We start from the raw sequence: 19,213 nt of genomic DNA, 5'->3' as shown, positions 1-19,213 counted from the left end.
CCGGCGCGGACCGCTCCACCTTCAACTAGGTCTTCCAAGATTTGCTTGACAGCAGCAACATCATCGGCCTCGACATTGGTTAGTTAGGGTTCTTCCACAAACTGAAGTTCCTTGACAATCAGGACCTCAACATTGGCAAGCATTTAAACATATTTTTCGGTACTCATGAGATACGTTTTCCTATGGTATTCTGTATAAGTCTATGGAGTCAAGCTTGCAACTGGGCTCTCGACGATCACATACTGGCTATTGTTTTAGCCTTCACATTTCTGGAGCAGCAAGAAGCAGAGCGTTGTTGCCTGCTCCAGCTGTGAGGCAGTACATTGCGGCTAGTTCCGCATGCAAAGAGGCCATCTGGCATCGCCGCCTCCTAAACGACATTCCTTTCCTGGCCCAACGCCAATCTACTGCGACAATCAAGGCTACATCACCTTGAGCAAACATCGAGATTAATTCCCAGACGAAACACATGGACACAACACATCACTTTTTACAGGACTAGTTTGAAGATCGGGTAATCTAGCTTAGCTACTGCCCCACACAAGACATGCTCGCAGATGCGCTTACAAAACCATTGTCCACGCCGAAATTCTCCCGCAGCGATGGGTGTCTGCCACGGTGGACATGTCACGCTGGGTTTTTCCATGTTCTTGTGATATAATTCAAGCATCTGGAAGACACCCAAGGTGTCATCCAGGGAATGTGCCTAGGCTGTGGATTGATTTTGTTTGCTTGGCGCTTGCAACTGGGACTTGGGTGGCAGTGAATGTTCTTGGCAGTCTACATGTCTTGAGGAAATTCTTCCATGTAGGAGGACTCTGTTGGCAAGCCCAAAGAATCCCATAGCAACCAGCAGTTCATATGCAAATATAGTGGTTTTAATGACCTTTAAAATGTCTTTTCTACCTCTTATAAAAATATTTTAAGCTCCTAGATCTAATTCTGACAAATTAACAATTTCTAATCAGAAAAAAAATTCTTCCATTTCATCATCTTATTATTTGTCTATAGATTTTATAAATAGTTGTTAGAGTATTTAGTGATATTTCAAAATATCACCAAATATTTAGTTGATATCAAATAGTTGTTACAAAATCTTTAAAGAAAGATATTTAGTATATTCAAATTGTGGAAAGAGAATATAAGAAATGTACATATTACTTAGCCCAAAAACCCTAATTTAATCCGAATTGAAACCAATCTAATGGCAACTAAAATCCCACTATGCTAATATTAATATATGACATTGTAGCTGTACATTTGAACTTCACATCATCCCCTCCTCTCAGAATGATGGGATACTGTTAAAGTTCTCTTATGGATGGGCTAGGAACATTAGGAAGAGGTATCGGGGGATTTGTAGGTGGTGCTAATTGTTCATGATCTCTTTGTATAAAGCATTTTAGCCATTGCATATGCACAATTTTTGGAGGATTGGCATGTTAGATGTTATGTTGAACTTTATAAACTTATAGTCCAACTTGCTACAACATCTAATATAAACCTTTTGACTGAGCAAGGCACTCCTTAAATAAACTACATACCATAAAATGGGGAAAATGAATTAATACTAAGGCATCCACTTTATACTCTATAAGTGAATGATGATAGGAGTTATAGTGTTGTTGTCCCATTATATGCGGCTCAGATGTTCAGTAAACTCTATTTGGATAAGTGGAGGAATGCTCATTAAATACTGATCCCACAACCTAGTATCAGCAGCCCATGGCAATTGTGATGGTAAACCCAACTCCGTTGGCAGTATTGGATCATAACCATATACGAGTTTATATGGCGAAACACCAATAGAATTCTACACCTTTGTGACATATGCATACCGAAGAGACAACAAATAACCATCCCAATCCGAATGCTAAAAATTCATGTATTTCGTGATAATCTATTTGAAGGTCCAAACAAGCCATTCCACCAAATTGTCTGACTGTGGATGATAAACATTCGTGAAAATGTGGTATATCCCTAATTGAGATATTAAAATATAAAATGCCTCAACTATAAATATGGGACCATTATTCGAAAAAATCCACTCTTGACAGGAATGCTAAAATACCATTCGATTGAAGAAAAAGCATCTAACAATAATTGCAGATGCGTTAGCAAGAGCACCAACTTTCACCCAGCAAGTCAAGTAGTTAGAAGCAATAATGACATACTTATTGCTAACAATCAATTGTGGGAAAGGTCTCATCAAATTAAATGCCACCAACTCAAATAGATAAGAAATTGCAATTGACTTCAACCGTCCTTCTGCAACTCAAGCCTTCGAATCCACTGATTAATCTTTTAAGTTTTATAAACCTTGTCAAGAGAAGGTAATCTTACTCTGCACCTTATGGATATTAAACATCAAGTATAGCAACAACCGACGGCACAAAATCCTTATCCAAAAAATCCACAGATACTAGAATAATAGGTTTGTCAAAAATATGAGAAGAGAGCAAAGAAATAAGAGGAGCTCAAGAAAGGGCATCAGCATCAATCATAAAACTCCTTAGGAAATGAAAATATCAAACTCATATATATAATGTTTCAAAGCCTACCGAATAATATAACTAGTAACATCAACTTCCATTGGAACAAGACCATCTCTTATAAGAATTGGAGTTAAAGAACGTGCAACAAGAAGTGAAAGAAACAATGTCTCATAACGTTGTGCTAAGCAAAAGGCATCGTTAAGGGTGGCTAAAGCAACTGTATGCACAACTCTTATTAGATCTTGATTACGTGCTAACTGCAACATTCTTAGCTTGATATGCTTTGACATATTTGGCTTTGCACAAAGTAAGAGGCTTTGAAAACAAATATTAAATTGCATTGCCGACTCGAATGGTCTTTGACAAAAATGATGCAATTGTTAGAGGCATCATCAAAATCGTTAGCATATCCAAATGTGCATTTGAAGATGTTTGAAAGAATACTCCAATCCTCACGAGTGGCTACGCTCAAACTATTATACTACTACAGTGCCATCCCTTTGAGACATATGGGAAACTCATGCAAATGTCAAACATCATCCCAAAAATGATATGTAGCAATTATTATGAAGTGATTAAACCAATAATACACATTATCCTTAGAATTCCTATAAAAGAACTTTGGTCATACACGACAATTGACAGCAAAAGCAAGAGTTGTACTATGCATTGTGAATACTACCATTAATTGAGTCTAATTGTTCAACTACAACTACATAACATCGAACAATTGCACTAATGTGAGACACAAAATCCCTAGGCCCCAAAGTGGAGCCGGAAGGGCGCCACATGGTAGTGGCCGAAGCGAGAGCCAAACGAGCGTAACACGTTTGGACCAAAAGCTCCGACTTGAAAAGTCAAGAGCGGGAGTGGAACTCCCAACGAAGTGCTCGAGGAACGAGCACGAAGCGAGCAAAAGGCGAGGCTCCAAAAAGGGACCCAAAAGGACCAACACATGACACGTGGGAGTGTCCGAGATGGAGTCCGAAGTGGAGTCCGAGGTGGACCCGAGTTGGAGTCCGAAGTGGAGTCCGAGATGGACCTGAAATGGAGTCCGAGATGGAGTCCGAGATGGACCCGAGATGGACCCGAGATGGAGTCCGAGATGGACCCGAGATGGAGTCCGAGATGGACCCGAGATGGAGTCCGAGATGGAGTCCGAGATGGACCCGAGATGGACCCGAAATGGAGTCCGAGATGGAGTCCGAGATGGACCCGAAATGGAGTCCGAGATGGAGTCCGAGATGGACCCGAGATGGACCCGAGATGGAGTCCGAGATGGAGTCCGAGATGGAGTCCGAGATGGAGTCCGAGATGGAGTCCGAAGTCGAGACCGAGACCGGGACCGAGACCGAGACCGAGACCGAGACCGAGATCGGGACCGAGACCGAGACCGAGGCCGAGGCCGAGACCAAGCCCGGGCCCGAGTCCGAGTCCGAATCCGAATCCGAGTCCGAGTCCGAGTCCGAGTCCGAGTCCGAGTCCGGAGCCTGAGAGGGTGAAAGCCCAAAGCGTTCGTCTCCCAGACCCTGGGGGGTTTGGTGAGCTCCAAAAGTATAGTAGGGGGGAGGACTGCAGTGGAGCCAGTTTGGCCAGGAAAGGCCAGTTTGGCCCAGGAAGGCCAGACCCAGTGTTGGGTGATGAACTGACCACTGGGAAGTCCAAGACTAGAGTGAATACGGACCGACAAGCGGGGTACCTTGGTGAAGTGTTCAAGAGCCGGCTCTAGTTCCCCCGGGAGATCGACTGGCCGATGCTCCCAGTCCAAGTGCGGGTGGCACTACCTACTTGGATACCAGGCGTGGCTCAACGGAACCTCGCTCTAAGCCCATGGCTAGAGCACCCAAGGGCAGAAGGCGGGGAGAGTACCCAGGTGGCTCGCGTAAGGCCACGGTGTTCCGAAATGTTGTCCCAAAGGCTCAGACTGTGGAAAGGAAGAGGAGTAGTCCTCTGGGGTAGTGACCAAGGACACAGTCGTGTGGTGAGGAAGTTCCAGAGGACCGTGGGACTTAGTGGTGGGGCCTGTGGGCCTCGATCCAGTGGCAGTGTTGGCAAACACGGCCAGGGGCAAAAAGGGACTTAGGGGGGACTGACAGAGGGACATTGGGGAAGGCTGTTCCCCGTGTCGGTGGGCATCCTAAGGATGCTAAGGAGTGGATCTAAGATGACCACTCACAGATGGTTGGCCCAGTCTTGGAGAGCCAAGACTGTGATGCAAGTGGTATTGGACTACAGTGTGGCAAAGGTGATCGGGCATGGCCTTAGCGTAACGGGCTGCCATATCGGTGGTACCTTTGAGTGTCGGTCATGGGATCGGACACGTGGAGCACTTGGACCAGGTGCCAACGTTGAGTGGCATGGATGCCATTCCTGGGGCTAGCAAGCCCCAAGTCCTGAATTGGACTTATGGAGGTTGTGAATGAGACTCCTCCAAGTGGTCGAAGGTGTGGTTAAGTGACTAAAGTAGAATGGAAAATTTAGTCGCTTACAACTAACTGCTGCTCTAGAGTCAAAGGACGAGGAGGCTGCTGCTCTGCCATGAAGATAAACAAAAAAGAAAGCACAAAAGAAAAGAAGTTGAGAAAAACAATAGGAAAAGGAAAATCTAGACAATGCAAAAGTTAAATTTACACTAAAATTCCAAAAGTAATAAGAAAATGAAAATATAAACAATGCAAAAGCTAGATCTAAATCAAAATCCCAAATTCTAGCATTTATTAGGGACAATTAAAATTACCTCTCACCTCCATCAATATAAGTGTATGGAATATGGAAAGATAATATAAAAAATGTGCATATCAATCAGCCCAAAAACCCTAGCTTATATACAAGAGTAAGTGGTCTAGATTAAAACCAATCTAATGGCAACTAAAATCCCATAACGCTAATATTAGTATATGGAATCGTAATTGTACAGTTAGACTTCACACAAAGTTATATTCAAAAAAAATTCTTATAATTTTATCATTTTGTTTCTTTATTTAAGTTTAAAATTCAAATTTAACATGTTATATTTATATAACTCAAATTGTAAAAATGGAGTTTTAAATTCAAGCCTTTATCAGATGACTCCGGATGGTCACTCTTTATAAACATTATATATCATCTGTGTTCTGGAAGTTTAGAATAGGGGGCCTAGTATACTTTTTTTGTTGTTCATAATTTGCTCCATACCCTTACATATACACATTTTTTCAAATCTTAAATAAACCCTCAATTCTTATATATACATAGAATATTCTGTTACTTTTGCATAAAGATGTAGAGGATGGGGATCAAAAGAAGCCTGTGGGCTTCATCAGGGTTCATACATACATAATAACATCACACTTCATACCTATTGTGCCTGAGATCTATTGCCCTCTACAACTTGTTGCTGTAGAGAGCCCTAGATGAGCTCCGCCTCCTCCCTTACCCGTACGTACGAAAATTTTCAAATTAAACTCAATCCTGAGGCTTGTATGTATATGTAACGGTTTGCACCCAAAATAACCCTAATCCGTACACACAGATGATATATACGGTTATATAAGAGTGACCACTTCGAGTCAGATGATTGCATGTATAAATAAATAAAGGCTATAGAAGTATAAAATAATTAATAAAAACTGGTCTAAATTTTTAAATTTTTATTTATGAAAATTAAAGTTTTTGGGAGAAAAAATAAATATCATTTTAAAAATAAATGTTAGCATAAAAAAAATAGTTCAGAATATAATTACATATTTCTTTATAAAATTAATAAGATAATTTTAGAAAAATTTTAGTTCTTTATTTATTACTTCTTATTGAAGTTATATTACAAATATAAATATTTTTTATAGTTTTATAATTTCAGTTTATTTACACTTCAAGTTCAAAAATTCTAAATTAATATGTTTTATTTATAAAACTCAAGTGGTAAAAATAGACCCTCAAAGCTTTTATCTTTAAAACAATTATATGTTATAAAAGTATACAAAAATACATCAAAGTGGATGCTCGTGAGGATTGCCTGGATGAATTCCACAGCTTGAATAGTCTAGCCTCACCTAAAGCTTTTGGGAATATATCTATGGTATAAGAGTAAAAATAATTATAACAATTTATCTCTATTTTTTAATTTTATTTATGAAAAATTATTTTTTGACAAAAAATTAAAATTCTAAAACTAATTTTATTCTAAAAATAAATATGTGCATAAAAAAACTAATTCAAAAAATAGTTAAATATTTTTATAAAAATTTATAAGGTTAGTTTATAGTAATTTAAATTATTATTTTTAATTAATTTTAACATATAATGACCTTTTAATATGTATCTTTAATTCTAAATTCTTAAATTGTATTATTTTCCTTATTTGAAATCATTGATTAGCTATTATTAGAGGTAAATATTCATGAATCAGTTTTAAAAAGTAATTTTAAATATTTTTATTTTAATATAGTATTTTTAAAATTATTTATTTACATCATAAAAATATTAAAATATTTTTTACTTGCATTATGTATTAGGAGCTATCCAATTTACATTTTATTGTACAAGTTATAGAAACAAAGTTATTTAGATTAGTTTTTACTATAAAATTTTAATTATAAATATATAAACAATCCCTTACTTCTTTAAATGTTTTTAACTAAATATATTAATATTAATGTGTGATATTATTATTAATGATCTGTTAGATGAGCATTATCATTGCAAAACTATAAAAGTTTGTCAAGTGTGAGTTTAGATATGTTAAAATTAATTTTAAAGTTGTGAAGTATTAATTATATTTGTTTGGTAATTAGAGCTGACTTGTAGTAACAATATAGTTTATAGATTTTGTTTTTAACTTTGGAGATATAAATAAAATTATATGCTACAAAAGTTAAATATTTATAATGTGTTTTTTATAAATTTAATCTCAAAGATACTTCAGTCCTTACCCATGGGTAATAGCCTGGATTCATCTCCTATAATAAGTAAAAAATATTATCTAACTTTAAGCTATATTCTTTTGTTTGTTTACATAAAAATATCATTTTATAATACATTCACATCACTTTTGGTGATGTGAAAGTGTATATAGTATGAGTGGGTTTTATAGGCCTTGCCACATCACAAAACCTTCCATATTATTTTGAAAATAAAAAATCATTTTTAAGTGATTTTGTTTTATAAGTACTTTATGGAGAAGTATAAAAGTGTGGTTTTGGTACACTTTATGAATGTTTAGTGTGATAATATGTTTGTGAGTAAGGGGCACAACTTTACTACACTAGTATGTATATGAACTTTGAGGAAAAAAATAAAAATTGATGCTTATCATCTAGTTTTGCATTTATTGGGTTGGAATAGTCTTATTAAAATACATATTAACCAATATCCATGTTTGTTTGTCATAGTGTGCATTGGTATTATATTCTTCAACCCACTGCAATAGAGTACCTCATGTTGTGAGTATGCCAAGCATCTCTCAAATTAATTAATTGATGATGCTTCATAGTAAAATTCATTGTTTTGAAATACCTTGCACCAGATTTCCATCCAAAAGTGTTAAATACACTATAAATTTAGTGTTTTTCTACCTAATGGAACACATGAGCTTTAACTAGTTATAAATTGATAAACTAAATAAACACTTCTTTGCAACCTTCTCATACATTTGTCAAGTCCATTTCAATTTTGTTGAACTCATCTGCCCAATGATTAGAAAGAGAATATAATTTCCTTATTAGTGCAAATTTAAAATATAATCATAATCTTCTTGATCCAAAAGTACAACATTACTTTCTTGAGTGTCATATTCTAGATCATGATTACCACTATCCCACTCCTTAAAAAATATGTCACCACTTAACTACCATAATGTTGTGTATAATAGCATAATCTATAATGCAATTTGACTACATATACTTATTGCATTTTTAATTGACTAATCACCTACAATCTTAGTATATTGCATATAGTTGTAGTTGAAATAGTTGTCTTTGACAAACTTCACTAAAAATGAAGTGAGCATCCCTACAGTAATACCATCTACACAATACCTTCCTTGCTATCACACTCACTCTCCAAGCTCACCAGTTCATCCTCCACACCATAACATTTGGGGCATTTTAGAAAACCAAAAATGTGACTTGGATATCCCCTTCTGGACAGTTAAGCATGTTGATATCAAAGCACCGTGACACTAGTTTTACATGCCATTGAGACTGATTGATCGTGACCTCATTCAGCCTGGAATGAAAATGCCAAAGAAAAGATTTCCTGGAAGAACTTTGAAATTTATCTATCAAGGATTTTTATCATGTTCCTCAGGTAGAACACATATCCCATCTCAACTCCACTCTTTGACTTGGCCACACAACTTGCAAGCATTGATAAACTCGTTGTTCAGAGTGCTGGGCGAGATGTTTGAGCTTCTCACCACTGTCAATCTTTGGGATGTCTGCTCCAGATCCATACTAATTGCCCGTTGATATGGACCCAGAGAGCACTAAAAGCGCTCTCTTTTCCTTTGTCGATCTTGAAAAATTAGCTAAGCCGTGAGAAGAAAAGAGAAGAAAAACAGACATACTTCGATGAATTCATATCCCGGTGCTTCAAGTAAGTCGTGTAGATCTCACCATGGATCATGAGCGCATCCGTGACATTGGTCGTTGGTGATAAGTTCTCCACACACATAGACACACTTGACCTTATAAAATACACGGAGGAAGGAGATACCAAACAGGGCTTGAGCTGGATTCGATACTGGGACGAGATATTTGCACCCACTAAGTTTGTGCAGCTTATGTGATCCTCATTGCCACACGTCGGGATGTCCACGGGAAAATTATTGACCAAGAAAAGCAGACTTTTTATGAATGGGCGGAGACGAAGACAGTCCCATGACGTGGGCTCCATTGGAAGTGCCAAAAACGCTACGGACTAACCCAAATATGCCGTATCTACACCAGTTCCCGTGCTCCTGGGACGCGCTGTTCTTCCGAAACACTTCTACAAGTACATGGGCAGCCGCTATACGGAAGATGCCAAGGCGAATCCCATACAGATTCCGACAAGAGGGAGGATTTCACTGTGCCGTTGATGGAGGAGGACTTTTGGAAGATTCTTCCGGATGCCACCACCTTCAAACTAATTGCGCTAAACATGTTCAATTTTTTATTATTTGTTACAAACCTAGCTAGGTATGGGGTGGCGGGAGCAGCGGGAGGTGGATTTCCCAAGGGGCGTGCGGTTTTACCCGCCTGATCGCGGGTTTGGGCCACAGATTCATGTTCAGGGCGGCTTGTCTTGTGCTAGGATGGACAAGAAGTTGTCTTTCAATCTGGTGAGCATTGTTGATTGAGTTTGCTGTTCTCAAAGGTGATCGCTGCAGAACTTGTTTCAAGAATTGCAAGTGGGAGATGAGAAAATCCACGTTATTGTATCGGATGGCTATCGTGGAGCCCGACATCCACGTAAGTCATTTCTTTCTTACACTGAACTCTCGTCTGGGCTTTGTTTCGCAGTGGCAAGAGACTTGTGTATGTACAGGTTGGGGCTGTTCAACATGTATTTGTCAGACGCCTTTTGCACTGGCAACCTGAAGCGTTCCATTGAAAGTCTCTTCCGCAGGTAAAAGGCTTAAGTTTGTGTGATCCATACATGATGGGTATATCTAGAGTAAAGCAAGGGACGCAAAACAGGATCCAGGGGCTCATGCAAGTCGAAAAAGACGAGCGTGACTGGGAAAAGGAAGACGACGAGGTCGAAAGCATCCACACAATTCGGGTATTTTCTTCTTTTCTGTTTTTCGTATTCAATGTATTTTCTCGTTGTGTCAAGGAGGATGAGTGGCTTCCGGAGATGCACTCGACAGTGATTGCTGTCAAGGGGAATGCCGTAGCAGTCGGCGGGCCTGGCGCTTTCGTAGTTTGAAGGTGAGTGAGAGCTGTATGGAGCTGTGTCTTACGAAAAAGTTTTTGATTTCGTTTCAGTGGCTCACCCCAAAAGATGCTGGCAAAGTGAACGTGGTGGAGGCACCAAAACAACCACGAGACCTGTTTATAGTGGCGACCTTGTCCTTGAAGAAACTAGCCGCTCACGCCATCGAGGAAGCTTCTCGTGGGGATATTGTACAGACAGCAGAGGCTCTCTCAGTATTAGATCCTGCAGACAAGGATTCTACGGTTCTTGTAATCAGCACCCCACTCGACCCAGCTCTTGCCAAGTCAACGTGCTCGCCAGATTAACATCTGATTACTAGAAGAAAAATGTTAGAAATCTTTTCTCAAACTTGCCATGTCGGCCAAATTTGTACGTAATACTCGAAGCCCTTGAGCTTCCAGGGTGGTCGTGAGCCGATTGGATCAGAACAGCCACATGATCCTGTAGACACTTGGTCACAGCTGCTACGTCGAAGGGACAGCCAGTAGGAGACCTCTAATTGCCAATAAACTTTTAGGAGACCTCCAATTGCCAATAAACTTTCCATGTGTTCCCAAGTTACTGACGAAGATCTTCAGTATCCGCATACGAGTATAAAATCATAAGTGACAAACAAATACTTTGTAACATAGCAAATACCTCATAACACAAGCCACAGGGCAATTTACTCAAGCCAAAAATTCTCGAAGTTGGTGCCAGTAGTGCCAGAGCTCACCAGATGGCTCACCATTTGCATCTCACAGTGCAAGGAGAATACATTCAAGAACCCCGCCAAAGTTCCTTTAAAAGCGAGCGGCGTGCTGCTCGTGAATTTGACATAGTGTCAATAGGATTTGTGTACCTCAGATCGCCAGGAAAAGAAGATTCCCATGTATCTAGCTCTTCCACATGCTTGAGTGAAAGAGGAAGAAACGGCTTCAGCTCTGCCACCAACACCTGCACAGCATTTTGCAAGGAAGCAAGGAACGCTGAGAACAGGACCAGTTTCCTTGTTCGTAAGTGCAAGCTGGTTTCTAGCAAAGAAGTAAGAACGTTGAGAACAGGACCAGTTTCCTTGTTCGTAAGTGCTTCGTTAAAAACCAGCTTGCCCGTAGCCTCCACCAAAATTTGAGCAGCTGTTATACTCATGAGAGAGCACAGACCTAGCAAAGGTTAAGTTAGATCAGAAAGCAGTACTAACCTTTGCATTGTTTAGCCATGGGTTCCACTTTTGGGCCCAAAACGTGGACATGCAGCAATTCCACGTCTTCGTTGTTTATTGCATCTACAATCTGAGAGCTCTTGTCTTTTACATCTTGATCAGATCCTGATTAAACAATATAGTTAGAAGATAAAAAGAATGGGAAAAAAACATGACTAACCATTTCGGTGTCAAGAACCATCGCTAGCAGAGTCATGGTGTTACTCCATACATATGATTCACGTGGAATAGGCGTAGCATCGAAGAGTTGGACAAGATATGCGAATAGAATGAGAGTGCTATAAAAGTCTTCTTGTTCACGGGCTTCTCTCCTTCGAAGCCCTCTAGACAAAACGAAATGTCGATCGCAATCAAGAATGCAGTATTGGTAAACATCACAATCCGAATCGACCAAGAGCGAGCACTTACCTTATCCATCCGGCGCCATAACACAATCTATTTCTCACAGTCGCCGTGGAATATACCGGGAAACAAAGAATATTCACGGCTTTAGAAGATTTATCCGACGTGGAAAGTATTGTTCTTGGTCCATTCACTCTTTGTCCAACTATATTCTTCTTTGCCAATTCTCAGCTCCAGTCTGAAAACACTTATTTTTGCTTAAGTCCACCATTTGTGATGAAAATCCTCAAGCGTCCCCCTTTTGGATTTGTTGGACATCCCCAAGTTACGTTGTGCCTGAAAAATAACAGAACGATGCTTAAGCTTTGTAAGGAATGCTTCAATCTCTATGAGAAGTTAGCAGTAATAAGGGAAAGAAAAGCTACAATCTATACGAGAAGTTCGTAAGGACAATGGAGGGAGCAAAAAGAAAGAGAACTTTCACAGCCATGCACAGGAGAAAATTGGATTGTGAGCTTTACCTGTATATTGGGATTTAGACCAGTGGCGATCCTGCCATTCGACTCAATGCTCCTAGCTGTGCAGCAAAATTCTCCCTTGGACCACTCTGGTGCTGGAACCTTAGCGCCTGGGCCATGCTCAACAAATCATCGATCTGCCATACCAAAACCAGCGAATCATCAGAGGAAGCCGTCCCGATCGATTCCAGAGCTGATCGGCCAAGAAGGCCCATAGACGGCAGTGTCGCCATCGAACGCTCCAGATTCAAATCTTTGGATGGAGCGAATCCACTGTGTGCGTCTCCTGGAGGGCTGTAACACGCTCTCGCAGGCCCAAGAGATCCACGAGCGCGTGCGCCGAGGCATTGGATCGCTCGACGTGTTTGTCTACAACAAGATCGTGGAGATGTACGCGCGGTGCGGCGGATTGGAGCAAGCGAAGCAAGCGTTCGATGAAATCCCGCACAAGAACCCCTTTTCCTGGGTTTTGATGCTCTGCGCGTACTCGCGGAACGATCGCTTGGACGACGCCAAGCGGCTGTTCGATCGGATCCCGGAGCCCGACATCGTCGCGTGGACCGCGATTCTGAGCGCCCACATTCGGAATGGGGCGCAGATCGATCGCGCGCGAGAGATTTTCGATCGAATTCCGGCTCTCAACTCTGTCTCGTGCACGACGATGCTCGTCGCATACGCGCAGAGTGGAGATCTCGAGGAATCGAGGCGGATATTCGACTGGATGCCCGAGAGAAACCTCGTGTCCTCGACCGCCATGCTCGCTGCATATGCCCAAACTGGGCATATCCTGGAATCGGAGCGAATTTTTCATGATATGCCTGCGTGGAATCTCGTGACGCTGAATGCGATGCTGGCCGGATATTCGCAGAGCAAGGATCTGATAAATGCCGAGAAAATATTCCACTCGATGCCCGAGTTCCAGCTCCCCGCCTGGAACGCGATGATGGTGGCATATGCCCACTCTGGGTATCTGGAGCGTACAAAGATACTCTTCGATGGGATACCCGAGCATGACATTATCTCGTACAATACCCTTCTAAACGCTTACGCTGAAAATGATCAGGTAGATTTAGCTAAACATTTTTTTGACAGAATGCCCCAGTGGGATCTTGTCGCGTGGACATCTCTCCTTACGGCATATGCCCAAGAAGGGAATGTTCTAGAAGCTAGGCGTACGTTTGAGAATATGCCAGTCCAGAACCTTGTAACGTGGACCTCGCTGTTGCGGGCTTACACACAAGCCGGCAATGTCAGCGAGGCATTTAGTGTTTTTAGGGCTATGCCACAGTGGCAACTGGCCACGTGGACGTCCATGCTGGCGGTAAATGCCCAGTATGGGCATTTGCAAGATGCCGAGCGATTGTTCTCCCAGATGCCGCTCTGGCACCTGGAATCTTGTACGTCAATGCTAGCGGCGTACGGAGAGAGCGGTGAAGTGGAGAAGTCCAAGTCCACGTTTGACCAAATGCTCCAACACGACGTCGTATCGTGGACTGCTTTGCTGGCTGCATTTGCCCTCTCAGGGCATCTGTTAGAATCCAAGCGGATCTTCGACAATATGCCCGAGTGGAACCTTTTCTCGTGGAACACCCTCCTCGCTGGCTACTCACAGAATGGTTTCTTGAGGGAGGCGTTTTTGTTATTCTTTGCGATGCCGGAGCGGGATTCCATGTCGTGGACGTCGCTCATTGTTGTGTCCTACCGCAATGGGCTTCTCGTGAGGGCCAGGCGAGTTTTCGACATGATTCCCGAGCCAGGAATCGTCTCCAGGAACGCAATGCTCGCGGCCTACTGCCAGAACCTCGAGAGCTGCAGTGACCAGCTCTGTGATCTCTTTGACACCACCAAGATCACGGAATCCCCAGATGATATCTGCTTCGTGCTCCATCTCATTGCCTGCAGTCAAGGAGGGAAGCTCTACGCTGCTAGATCCAGCTTCATATCCATCACCCTCGACTTCGGAATCCCGCACTCGAAGCAGCACTACTGCTGCATGCTTGACACTCTGGGCCGAGCTGGGCATCTGGAAGACGCTCGAGATCTCATCCAGGGAATGCCCTACGTCGCTGAGGCTGTGGATTGGATTTGCTTGCTTGGCGCTTGCAGGAGTCACAACAATCACAAACTGGGGGCTTGGGTGGCAGAGCGTGTTCTTGGTGGTTCTAACATAGAGAATTTGAAACCAGTTTATGTGCTGCTTGTGAACCTATACTCTAGAGGAGATTCTTCCATGTTGGGAAAGTCGCTGAGGAGGCAAACTGTGATTTGATAGAAAGCCTCCAACAAGCCCAAAGATACCAGTTGGCAAGGTGATCAAATACAAATCTTTTTTATAAGGAATGTTTCTTCTTCAAAATGCAATGAACTAGCTAAACGCAATTTTTACAATCATGGAACTGGTAAATGTTCCAGTGAGAGCATTCCAGCTATTTTAGCTATTTTGAAGGCACAAAGCTGGAAAATAACGTGATACCTGTATCATTCTCTTCTCTTGGAGAAGACTACATCCGATCGTAGCACATACTTCACTCCTCTACGGACAGTCTTAGCTTCGTGTAGCATGCATTCATCGCCATGCAGGTGCAGCAAAGCCATCCCTGAAACAGGAACAACCTGCAAATACCTTTTCTTGAGAAAAACCGAAAGGATGGCTAGGCAAACTCACCCCTATTGCTTTGTTTCGGCCAGTGTAAAACACCGTTTCTCCGCCAACAAGTTGAGAGTCCCGCGCTCCCTTTTTGGATTTGATGGCCATCCCCGAGTTTAAGTAGATCAAAAGCGTGTACTCGGTGGCATGATCGGCATCAATTTCTACGCTCTCGTCTACGTGCTGACCAAACCGCTGGCCTTGGTTGTACCTGAAAAATCACAACACTTTCAATCATCGGAGATAGAAATCAAGGAGGAATAGAGTACCACAGCAAAGCAAAGGAAAGATAACTATTTCGATGCTTCAATCTATATGAGAAGCTCGTAAGGAAGCACTAGAGTACCACAGGAAGTGAAAGGAAAGACAATGGTACTTTATTACTCCTTCGCACCATCGAACGCAGGAAAGGAAAGGGAATTATTTTGACGCTTCAATCTATATGAGAAGCTCGCAAGGAAGTAATAGAGTACCACAGGAAGGGAAAGAAAAGCTATGATGAGAAGTTCGTAAGGAAGTGAAAAATGGATGGACTTGGAGGCAGCCAAACGAATGAGAACTTAAAGGAAACTGGATCGTGAGCTCTACCTGTAGAATCTGATGTTGGGGTTTAGCCCTGTGGCGATCCTTCCATTCGATTCAATGCCATCAAACAGCGCCGCTAGGCCCGCATTCCAGAGCTGATCGGCCAAGGCCTGGCTGTGGAGCGAAATTCGATCGTTGTCCCTGAATGCCTCTCCCTTGCTGGGGCCAAGGCTTCCATGGTGCTGGAACCCTAGCTTCTCCGCCGCCGCGACGAACGCATCCGCCTCGGCCGTGCTCAAGACATCATCGATCTGCCATAGCCAAGTAGGGGAATCATCAAAGAAATCCGTCTCAAACGTACCGTGAAGAGATGGATTCCCTTGAGCTCGCGGCGTCGCAACCCGCGCTTGGAGCTCACGGCGGGCCAAGACATTTAAATGCGCATAAACCCTAAAAGCATATTCGACACTTTATAGAGAAAGATCCATAGCTAAAGAATTTTTTATCATGGCCAATCCGCCATTGGCCACTCCATTCGCTGCGAGGATCGCGGCATTCATCTGGAAATTCATGGTGCTTCCATTCATCCTCCGCGGCGACGGCAGCTTCAGCAGGCGCGCGGCCGATTTCTTCGACCGCAAAACCCCAGCAATCGACGCGGAGGGAGTGAGCGCGCGGGATCTCACAATCGATGATCAAGACACCGATCTCTGGGTCCGGATCTTCACGCCGAGCTCCTCCTCGTCCAAGCTCCCCGTAATCTTCTTCTTCCACGGGGGATTCTTCGCGCTTTGCACGCCAGCATCGCCCCATTTCGACGCCCTGTGCCGCAATCTCGCCACGGCCTGCGCAGCGATCGTGATCTCCGTGAACTACCGCCGCATTCCAGAGCACAGGTACCCGGCAGCGATCGACGATGGCTTCCAAGCCCTCAAATATTTCCAGCAGCATTCTTCCAAGAACGCGCTCCTCGATCTCTCCAACACATTCCTCGTCGGGGATAGCGCCGGCGGCAATCTCGTCCACAATCTCAGCTCCAAGCTCGCCCTGGCGCGCGAGGATCTCTCCCCCATCGTCATTCGCGGCCAGGTCCTGATCCAGCCATCCTTTGGAGGCGAATCCCTCACGCCATCCGAGAAGGAATTCGCGGATGTCCCTTTCGCGAATCAGCGATTCTCGGAGTGGCGATGGCGCGCGTATCTCCCACCCGGCGCGAGCAGGGATCATTCGGGGTGTAATCCATTTGGCGGAGAAGCGCCGCTAGATTTGGCGGCCATGGCCATTCCGCCAACTTTGGTGGTGATTGGGGGCTCGTGCCCTGGCCAGGACCGCCACGCACACTACGTGGACAAGCTGATAGCCGCTGGAAAGGAGGCCCAGAGCATATTCGTCCCAGGGGCCTGCCATGGCTTTTACTTGGCTCCAAAATTTCCTCATGCGAGGAAGTTTTGCGAGGACATAGCAACATTCGTGAAAATTCGAGTTGCAAGCTCGTGAAAACTTCGATGGAATGGATTTTTTTTTTCTCAAAACCGAGTACTAAGATGAAGAACACTAAAAAATGGTCAGTAAAAGAGGTGCTTTTATCGTTACCTTAGCATCGCCGGCTGGATTATTAAAACTCTCCAAAACTTTGGTCTTCCAGAGACAAAAAAACAGACTTACTTCAAGCCTGGATCGCTCTGGTAGAAGACAACATCGCCGTCGTCGGCGACGAACTGGTCTTCCTTGAGGCTCTTGCTTAGAACCTTGAACAAATGGATCGGCACTGGTCCGGACGTCTCAGGGTCCCTGTAGTATTTCCCGAGAATCGGCTTTATGGCTTTAGTCTACACAGGAAATTTGAAAAGAACGTTAATCGATGACCCTTGATACCACTCAGAGAAACTTACGGCTTCGATCAAATGGTAGTGTGGAATCTGCGGGAACAAATGATGCACGACATGCGTTCCAATGTCGTGGTGAATGTTATTGAACAATCCATAGTCTCGGTCTATAGTTGATAGGCCGCCTCGGATGTAATTCCATTCCTGAGATGTAAAAGAGCTCGTTTGAGAGAAATGAATCCTCAGAACAGGAAAATACTTGTACCTTCCCACGATACCATGGTACTTTCTGGTAGTGGCCATGGTGGTGCATGTAAGTAACACCAGCAATCCACATTATCTGGATCTGAAAATGATAAAGAAACGAAAAGTTAAAAACGCTAGAGTTCTACACTGGATGGCATACTCAAGAGCGTACAGGACTTACCACGTAAGGAACAAAGTAGAGTTTCAACATCCAGAGTGGCCCGATTCTTATCGTCAAGGCGATCAGGATGGCTAACATGACCGTCCAACACGCGGTTGACGTCAAAACATCACCCCTCTCACTGGGCTTGAACAAGGGGCTCTCTGGATGGAAATGAGAACCATCCTTGCCAGGAGTTCTTTTCACCTACAAGCACAAGAAGGTGTCAAGCTCGAACAATGGAGAATAAACAAATCCTTACGAGATAGAACGGGAATACCAACAATGGCCACGGCAATTGGAACCGTGCAACAAGCTTCAGTGGAGGAGACGACTTATACATGCTCTCGGTCATCTGAAAAAACCATGAAAATTTTGAAAATTTGCAAGCTCAGAACGGCTTACAGGTGACCAGGACTCGTCATTGTCTGCGTGACCGTGATTTTGATGATGAGTTCTGTGGCTGATTCTCCTGCGAGGCCGGGGAATCAGTCATGGGGGAGGACAAAAACAGGACAAGAGAATCTGATCACTCACCACCCATGATACGGGACCAAAATAAACGAGTGGACAAAATGTCCTACGACTGTGTTCACGTCCTTGTTGTCAGAAAAGCTTCCGTGTCCACTGCATAGAAAAAGAATTCATAGAGTAACTTTCACGCAAGTTGCTCAAGGGAAGTAGAAGACAAACTAGAGACATGTTCTAAGTCACAAAAAACGCAAGAAATAAAAAAACAAAAAATAAAAAAGCACGCACGCAAACGTACACAGAAAGTAAAAGAAAAAATAAGTATCGAGCGCGAAATCCAAGAGAAAGGGAACTTCGAGGTATTCAGGTGAAAGAATCGCAATGCAGGGCACCAGAAATCCAAGAGCAAACCAAAGAGACAAAATTCTCACCACTGCCGTGCAATGAAATCCAATGCGAGTCGATGGAAATGGAAGCTTTTGCTTACCAGTCGTGGCCGATGACGAAGAGCGCCCAGAAGAGCGTGCCTTGCGCGATCCAATACGCGGGCCAGACGAGCCAGTGATCGAAATATCCGGCAACGCAGGCCAAGATCGCGACGCCCGCCAGATCCCTGGCCAGGAAGCTCAAAGATCTGCCCAGGCTCTTGTTCCAGCAGTGGCTAGGGATGGCGGCGCGGACCTCGGCGATGGTGAACGGCGGCGGCGCTGATGGATCAAACCCCTTGGCGCCGTCGTCCGCCATGGATCGATCGATGGAATCGATCTAATGGCGATCGATCGGATCGCAAGAGCCGCCACCTGGATTGCCGCCAAGAAAAGAAAGAAAGAGCGCTGTATAAAAGCTTCTAGGGAACCCGTATCGCATCTCTCCACTGGCATTC

General features: G+C 43.3%; 4 protein-coding genes and 1 long non-coding RNA gene across 5 annotated transcripts; 2 read left to right on the top strand and 3 right to left on the bottom strand.

The window, feature by feature from the left end:
* Nucleotides 1-8,725: 8,725 nt before the first annotated feature.
* LOC112348311 lies at nt 8,726-9,153 on the bottom strand. The gene is made up of 2 exons (XR_002993004.1): nt 9,040-9,153; nt 8,726-8,987 (listed from the first exon to the last, which is right to left on the bottom strand). It is a non-coding gene; the product is annotated as an uncharacterized LOC112348311 (long non-coding RNA).
* Nucleotides 9,154-12,714: 3,561 nt separating this feature from the next.
* Nucleotides 12,715-14,724, top strand: LOC112348242 (pentatricopeptide repeat-containing protein At4g02750-like). Its single transcript, XM_024680402.1, has one exon. The coding sequence runs from the start codon at nt 12,715-12,717 to the stop codon at nt 14,722-14,724; it is 2,010 nt and encodes a 669-aa protein (XP_024536170.1).
* A 41-nt stretch (nt 14,725-14,765) lies between these two features.
* LOC9630609 lies at nt 14,766-16,132 on the bottom strand. Its single transcript, XM_024680596.1, has 4 exons — nt 15,989-16,132; nt 15,691-15,938; nt 15,121-15,313; nt 14,766-15,068 (listed from the first exon to the last, which is right to left on the bottom strand). The coding sequence occupies exons 1-4, from the start codon at nt 16,058-16,060 to the stop codon at nt 14,934-14,936; spliced, it is 648 nt and encodes a 215-aa protein (XP_024536364.1). The 5' UTR covers nt 16,061-16,132; the 3' UTR covers nt 14,766-14,933.
* On the top strand, nt 16,072-17,144 carry LOC9630015 (probable carboxylesterase 18). The gene has a single exon (XM_002975607.2). It carries the CDS (start codon nt 16,135-16,137, stop codon nt 17,122-17,124), a length of 990 nt encoding a protein of 329 aa, XP_002975653.2. The 5' UTR covers nt 16,072-16,134; the 3' UTR covers nt 17,125-17,144.
* Nucleotides 17,145-17,208: 64 nt separating this feature from the next.
* Nucleotides 17,209-19,111, bottom strand: LOC112348309 (omega-3 fatty acid desaturase, chloroplastic-like). Its single transcript, XM_024680595.1, has 8 exons — nt 18,818-19,111; nt 18,397-18,486; nt 18,265-18,331; nt 18,122-18,214; nt 17,881-18,066; nt 17,719-17,799; nt 17,520-17,657; nt 17,209-17,456 (listed from the first exon to the last, which is right to left on the bottom strand). Exons 1-8 carry the CDS (start codon nt 19,072-19,074, stop codon nt 17,289-17,291), a joined length of 1,080 nt encoding a protein of 359 aa, XP_024536363.1. The 5' UTR covers nt 19,075-19,111; the 3' UTR covers nt 17,209-17,288.
* Between the last annotated feature and the right edge of the window lie 102 nt (nt 19,112-19,213).

Source organism: Selaginella moellendorffii, unplaced genomic scaffold, assembly GCF_000143415.4.
Source record: "Selaginella moellendorffii unplaced genomic scaffold, v1.0 SELMOscaffold_28, whole genome shotgun sequence".
NCBI classification, from domain to species: Eukaryota; Viridiplantae; Streptophyta; class Lycopodiopsida; order Selaginellales; family Selaginellaceae; genus Selaginella; species Selaginella moellendorffii.
This window is presented reverse-complemented; position numbering and strand designations above follow the sequence as displayed.